The 7,353-nt window shown below is 34.4% G+C and overlaps 1 protein-coding gene across 1 annotated transcript; it reads right to left on the bottom strand.

The window, feature by feature from the left end:
• Positions 1 to 3,335: 3,335 nt before the first annotated feature.
• On the bottom strand, positions 3,336 to 7,110 carry LOC119639490 (Kv channel-interacting protein 1). The gene is made up of 5 exons (XM_038036899.1): positions 6,482 to 7,110; positions 5,270 to 5,339; positions 3,953 to 4,023; positions 3,667 to 3,861; positions 3,336 to 3,596 (listed from the first exon to the last, which is right to left on the bottom strand). Exons 1-5 carry the CDS (start codon positions 6,635 to 6,637, stop codon positions 3,468 to 3,470), a joined length of 621 nt encoding a protein of 206 aa, XP_037892827.1. The 5' UTR covers positions 6,638 to 7,110; the 3' UTR covers positions 3,336 to 3,467.
• Between the last annotated feature and the right edge of the window lie 243 nt (positions 7,111 to 7,353).

The raw sequence follows: 7,353 nt of genomic DNA, 5'->3' as shown, positions 1-7,353 counted from the left end.
CCGCCCAGTAATGTAACCGGTTATCGGTTAGCTTTTCTGATTTCTTTTTTCTTTTCTTTTTTTTTCGTCTGCATGGTGACCAATCACTCAGGGTATTCTTCATAGAGGTGCAACATGGCTGGTTAAAGAGAACTGGGAAAAGAGAGAAGGGGAGAGGTAATGACTACAGTCTACTAGATATGAGCCCGACAGAGCATTCACTATAGTCAAATCACCCGGAGACTTAACAGCGTGACTAGCGACTTAATAGTCACGAAGTAAGATATGTATAAAATGAAAATTGTTAAGCAAATTATGAAAATTCTTTTAAAAATTACCTAACAATTGATCTGATGAATCAAATATCTAACAGTCAGGTTAGTTGCAAAAACCTTCAGCTCGTGATTAATATTGCTTTTTGTATTTAGTTGTTTTCTTTATACACCACTTATAACACACAGGGTATATCAAGCATATGCTAGCATCGGTAATACCCACAAGCGCTTGAGATACATCCATCGTTCATCATACCGATCAATTTAGTATCATTTTCTTAATCATTTTCTGAATTTAAGCTTGTCTGTCCGTCTGAATATTGGTCTACATAATGTGATTTTCAATCTACTTAGCTGGCAATTATTGAGATATTTGGACGAAATCTAAATCTAGTCTTCGGAATTTGGCAGCAAAAATTCGCTTAATAATAGTACTTTGGCATACTAAATTCGTGTGAAAACGTTGGATCAGGCCGGGGCAATTTTTTGATGAAACCCTTGCCATTAACTGAATCTTTACATGGTAAAAATTCCAATTTTTCCATGCTTCATGATGAAAACCCATTCATAGTAAGTATATAATATAAAAACTAGCCTTTCCGAATTTGGATCACGTAAATCTATTTTTTGGACCCCAACCTGAAAGGGTATAATTTTTAATATCTTATGATGAAAACTGGCCCTTTAGAAAAAAAACATTAACTCTATGCATTTTGGATCACTTAAGTCTATTTTTATGGAGGAGCTCTAATGAAAGCAAATCCTCCTACGGCGACAAAGTAGAGTTTGTGATTCGGTATTGGAAAATAATAAAATCCTTGGGGAAGAAATTAAGTTTGCAAAATTTACATCATTTTGAGGTTTTCGTCCGTATGAGAGTTTTCATGAATATTGTATAATTTTTGGTATATTCTTCAGAAAATGAATGAACGACTGTATTTGGCGAAATGGTGCAGGGTGGGTATCTAATAGTCGGCCACCTCCGACTATAATATTCTCACTTGTCATCTCTTTTCGTCAATCAAATAGGGAAAATTTACAAGTGTTATATATATATATATAAATGAGGCGGAAAAATTATGTGCGCATTCTGTTGCTAACAACTGTAGATGAAAGTGTAGATCTGATATGAACTAAGAAATCATGAAAAGAAAAATAAGGAAAACGAAGAATGAAGAGAACTAAAGAACTAAACTTGAACTTACTTACTGTATTAACATTTATTTTAACTTAATTCCTATTATATTATAAATTTCATTTCATTTTAATTTAGTTATTAAGTTTTAAAGTAAATCGACTTTTCCAAGGACTTTCTTTCAATCAGTTATTATTAAATATTATTCATTTGTTTAATTGGTTTTTCTGCTGTTTTTTTTTTTTGTTGTTGTTGTTGTTATCGTTTTTATTTTATTAATATATCTTTTTAAATAATATTATCAAAGAATAATTCCCTTAAAGTATTTGCTGTGTTGTTATTTCCTAATCCTTTATATTATTTTGTTTTGTTTTATTTGGTGGTTTAGGTTTTTATTATACTTTTTAAAAATTAGTTGTTATTATTATTAATTACATTATTTATTTTAGTTTATTTTTATTTTTTTTTTTCTTTACCAATTTCCAAGAAGTAACTGTTTTTATATTTAACGGCAGGATTTATTTTTTTAAAGTTTTTTTTTTTTTTTTTTGTTATTTTTATATATTTACTCGCAAAGAATAAGAGCATACATTAAATATTATTTTTCACTTATAAAACGGCCAGAGCGGCTTTCAAGTTACTCGACTACAAATTAATTTAGCCCTGTCCGTCTGGCCATTAGTTTACTGTTTGGGCGCAAAGAGTCGCAAATGTTTTGACATTGATAACTGAAAGTGGCATTTTTCTCTTACGGCCTCAGATTCAATTTGAAATGGGCATAACAGGGCCATAATAGTTGAGAAAAAAAAAACATAACAAAATGTTAACTTGCAGGTAATTTTGGTTTTACACTTATTGCAAATGTGGAGTGACGTCATGTAAGCGCTGAAGAAACAAGCGGGCATTATTGATCCCCACAACCATGCCTAAAGTAACTTGTAAGATCGGAATCAGCCAATCATACAAAACAAAGTTTCAAAAGTAATATATGTAGACCATAACCACGCCCACAATAAGCCTTAAAAATTGCCATTTGAAGCGGACATTGGTGCAATGTTTAATACATGAAATATTCTCACCTGGCCCATCTCAACGTTTAATGTACAAGATTGTTGGTCGATTCATCTCAACCGTCAATGCATTAGAGAGTCGATCCATTTCAACGATCAGTATAGATAGAATTTTGATCGGGAAACACATTAATGTTGGTTTTACATGGTAGCTCTCAAAGATTCGTCCTCAAGGGAATCTAATGAACCTTCTTAACTATTTCAGTTATTAACTTGTTCTCTCCAAGTTAATCAAAAAACAAGTAAAATCTCCATAGTGGGCCGCAGCTCACTATTAAATACCCTACACCACCTTACATTTATCCTTATAGCCACTTTTCACTATTTTCGGTAGCATTCGTCCTTGGGCCAAATTTCATCCTATAGTTTGGGCACAAGAAATAAGGGAGAGAGACGGACAGACAAGCTTGAATCGATTTAAAATGTAATTCTAAAAAGGATTCTGAATCGATTGGTATAATATAATAGAATATGGATGTGACTCTACTCTTTCCAAATTTTGTATACTTATATCATCAAAATATTTAAAAAATTACAACTGGCAGGGAAGAAAAAAAAGGCGAACAGACGGACAGACAAGCAGAAGTCGATTCGAAAAGTGATTCGCTATACCGGAAGGCTGGTCTATCTTCTTATTGGTGTATCCTTGTGTGTGTGGGTTAAAAAAAAAGGATTTTTTTTTTTAAGAACATTTTCTATCCTTACTTTTAGCTAAAAAAAAAAAAAAAAAAGAATTTTTTCTATTATTTGTTTGAGCTCATGTTTTTTTCTTAGTGGGTTTCTCACCAAGGTTGACTTTTTTTACTCTTTTCATATTAAATTTTTTATAATAACAATTCTCTTTTTTGTTTTTTGTTTGTTTTTTTTTTTTTTTGTTTTTGTTAATTATCTCTTCAGTATTTTGGTGTTTTGCTTATTTAATTTTTTTATCTGTTTTGTTGTTATTTAAAGATCTATAAGCGATATAGTATTACGATTATTACGTATCTCATAATCGTTGGCCGGTCATCAAAGTTCATTGTCAAACATTTGAAGTGATCTAGTCACCAGATCATCCTTTAGACATGCTTCTAGAAATTCCTCAATAGTTATGATACCGTCTTGATTTAAATCCAATTTACGAAATACCCGATCAACCTAAGTATATTAATAAGAAATAATGATTCAATTCAAATGACATTCTTTACGATATAGAATCGAAATTTACTTGATCTCTGGCTTTGCGATCATCTTCGGGTTGATGTGGTCTTCGTCCCATTAATTCATGTATCGCCATTACAATTTCACTTAATTCTGAACGACTTATGCGTCCATCACCATTTAAATCGTAGAGTTTAAAAGTCCATCGCAAACGTTCATAAACTGACCCTCTTAGCAAAGTTGATAACGTTACCAATAAATCCTAGAGTAAGTTAAACGAAAAAAGACAAAAGGAGAAACCTTTTCTTTACCTTCTATAATAAAGAAGAAAAAATATTTGCATCAATTTTTACCCGAAAACTAATGGCTCCATTGCAGTTAACATCAAAAGCTTTGAACACATAATGAGCATATAAACTGGAGTCTGCACATTGAAGAGATTTATAAAAAAAAAAAAAAAAAGAAGAATAATTCAAAATGAATAAATAAATATAAGCTTATTATAAGCAATGGAAGACGTTATTAAAAACCAAAAATATCGTGTCAATAAAGTGTCGGGAATTGCTCGAACTATTATATCTACCGAAAAGTTCAACATGTCTCAACAAATATGCGCACATTTATTTGGCTCTCTACTTCCATCTCCCCCGCCCCACCCCCTCCTCCTCCTTATACTGCGAACACGTAGCTCAATGACACTTAGAAGAGATAGCTATCACTAAGAGCCTGGAGCTGCCTTAATGGCTTAATTAGGCGATGCTCATAGGCTTATTGGGTAATTTACGACCGATCGCCCTCACCATCCTGACTGGAGCACCAGATATGGAAGTTTAGATATGATCCAAATCCTCCCCTCTGCACCTCTGATTACTTAATGCTCCCGCAATTGGGGTAATCACAACTAATACGGAAGGCTGCGCCCAACAGTCTGAACTCCTTTCTTAGGTTTCCCCCAGAGGTATCGTATTTGCTGTTGTCTATTATAGGTGGATGGCTACCTCGGCCAGCTAGCAAATAATTGGGAGAATAGATTGATGAACGAAAGGATAGGCGATCCAATCAACCGACAGTTGGATGAGTGGTCGACTAAGCGAATAGTTAAGTAGGAAAACTGGGAACGCATTCATAGGGTCATGGGCACACAAGAAAGGGCAGATGAGTGGGACGTTTAGCAATATCGATGGCTTGGCGCACAAATAAGCGAATGGATAGTCGCGAGTGGATAGATCGAATGAATGATCGGGCTATAATTCGCAAATCCGAATTGTCTTTCTGTTTTATGACCAATCACTCAGCCGATGTCTGCTATATAGCGGACATGGTGTTGATCAGCAAGAAGAAGGGAGAGCGTAATAGGGAGTGGCCGCAGACTGTGCTTCTACAGCCAAGCGCTCACTATAGCTACAACCAAACCATCGTAATTAAAGTACCCGAGTATGTCGACTCGACAATCGCCCTGCTTAATACCTTGGCTTTATGGCAGCGCAAGTTGCATATCGGAAATATGAATAGATGGACTAATGATTGAACTAATAAATGGATGGTAAGTTAGGCAGAAAACTAAATCGCCATCAACTTGCACGTCGATCAGAAAACTTAGAAGAATCCTTTTACAAGAGAATCCTTTTATCTAAGAATAATGAACTTTTCAAAAACTAACAAATACTTACTGCCATGAGGGAAAAATTTCGCATAAATATCCTTGAAACTGTCTTCATGCACTACACCCTCTGGACATTCCTAAAAACAAAAGAAGAGAAAAAAGTAAATAAAAATGCAATCACTTAGCCGTGAAATCAAAAGTATTTCTAGATTATGTTTAATAATAGTACTGCCGGGAGAGTTCACGCGATAATTTAATGAAATGACTTCACTTTATCCGAGCATTCTACAGCAAGTTACGATTTCATATTCACATATCTGTTATTGTAAACTTCTTCTACCTCTGCAATTTAGTATATTAAAATTCAGAAAAAGCGATTCACAGTGCTGAGCAAAAAGAAAAATTGCAGTTTATACCGAACACTTTTCAATCGAATACTCAAATATACTTTTGAAAACCAGGTTCCACATGCCCCTGGGCAGACTGCCTCCTTCAGTATGAAGCATAAAAGGCAAAAGAGCTTTCGCACGTTTCTATGAACTTCAATTTTATCTACCCTATTCTGAGTCCTTATGCCTCTCGGGGCAAGTTTATTCCATTAAGCCGGACAATAAGTTTCGCTGTACAGATATGGATCGCAGCAAAAGCTTCAAGAACAGCACTTGCTATTGCTACGAGAAGGTTATCGGTTCAAAACGATCCGGAACCTTAAGGACCCCTAGACGATCTTATGACTATAGCATGTGATTATCAAACTATCCTCTGTTGAGGCGAAGCAATGGGCCAGCCAGGCATAGGCTTACGGTTCTCAAGTTATCAAGTTAGCTGGTATGTGATTTTTAATTTCGGATTGAATGTTTTTGTCATCGATGGAACGAATGATGAATTGATGGTACTCAGAAGCGAGTCAATTTTGCTCGATATCGAATGTAAACTTTCATATCTATATTATCGTATCGGTTTCACATCTCGACACGTCAGTTAGACTTGAGACAAGACTATAACCTGGAAAATGTCAAGGAACCGCTCTTAAAGATGTTGCGTACAAAAGTCGAGAACTATTAAGGCCGGAAACCCTTAGACATGCTTAGCTACGATGGACTTAACTGAGAGGATACGGTAATCTGTTTGTCAATTGTAAAGTATTTGATTGAGAAACTATGGAAGACATTGTCTCTGGAATTTGTTTCATAATTGGCCTGCTAAGACCTCTATGGATCGACGCGAAATACCAATACGAACTTAATCTAAACTAAATAAATGCATTTCGTTTCCTTACCGTTTTAAATCCTCGGTACATTACACGTATTTCCTGTTTTGTGAATTTCGTTTGGCGGCACAAATCTTCCAAAGCAACCGGTATTGGTTTAGGCACTCGTGTTTGTTCCAATTCATAGACCACCTCTTCAATGGGACTTTCCGGTGGTGAGGCCATATTTCTTTATTTTTATTTTATTGCTTATTTACTTATTTTCTTATATATAGAGTACTTCGGTGTTGGTGTTCTATTTGCTCTCTCTCTCTCTCCCTCTCTCGTTTTCTTTTTCTCTCGTTCTTAAGGTGGCTAAGTTAATAAATTTTTGTGTTATTCTGGTTGTTAACCGTTAAACTGCATATTAAATAAGTTTTTTTTGTTTTTGTATTTTTTTTTTCTTTTTCTGTTGCTTTAATGATTTTTCTTAAATTCGTTAAATATTTGCTTTCAGCCTAGTTAGACTGTCTGTATTCGGTGATGATGGCGATAAAACAAATGTTTGCCTTTTTTTTCGTTTTTGTCTTCCGTTTGTTTAGTTAGTTGATTGCGAAAAGTTTATTGTGGTTGTTGCTGCGCCTTTTGTTTTTTTGTTTTTCTTTTTGTTTTTTTTTTTTTGTTTTTTTATTATTAAGGACTGTTAACTATTTCGTTACAATACATCGGTGTACGGTTGCGGAATTTCTAAAAAAAAAAAAAAAGGAAAGAAACAAAATGAAACACAAAATGGGTTATATGAGGCGTATGAGTGTTTATCGATAAATTATAACTTATACTAAACCTTTATGCATACAATACCGCGTTGATCGCTACCGCTTTGTTTGCATGGCGTGCATTCATGGTATTTTTAAATCAAATTGAGACATTATTTTTGGGAAAGGTTGACCTTTAAAATTCCC

This window comes from Glossina fuscipes, unplaced genomic scaffold (genome assembly GCF_014805625.2).
Source record: "Glossina fuscipes isolate IAEA_lab_2018 unplaced genomic scaffold, Yale_Gfus_2 112, whole genome shotgun sequence".
In the NCBI taxonomy this organism is placed as follows: domain Eukaryota; kingdom Metazoa; phylum Arthropoda; class Insecta; order Diptera; family Glossinidae; genus Glossina; species Glossina fuscipes.
The sequence above is the reverse complement of the archived record's forward strand: the minus strand, read 5'-3'. Positions and strand labels throughout refer to the sequence as shown.

Coding starts and splice junctions, on each gene's coding strand:
- LOC119639490 (XM_038036899.1), bottom strand. CDS start 6,637: ATGGCCTCACCACCGGAAAGTCCCATTGAAGAGGTGGTCTATGAATTG. Junction 4,024..5,269: donor GAAATTTTTCCCTCATGGCA/GTAAGTATTTGT, acceptor TTCAATGTGCAG/ACTCCAGTTTATATGCTCAT. Junction 3,597..3,666: donor ATCGCAAAGCCAGAGATCAA/GTAAATTTCGAT, acceptor TAATATACTTAG/GTTGATCGGGTATTTCGTAA.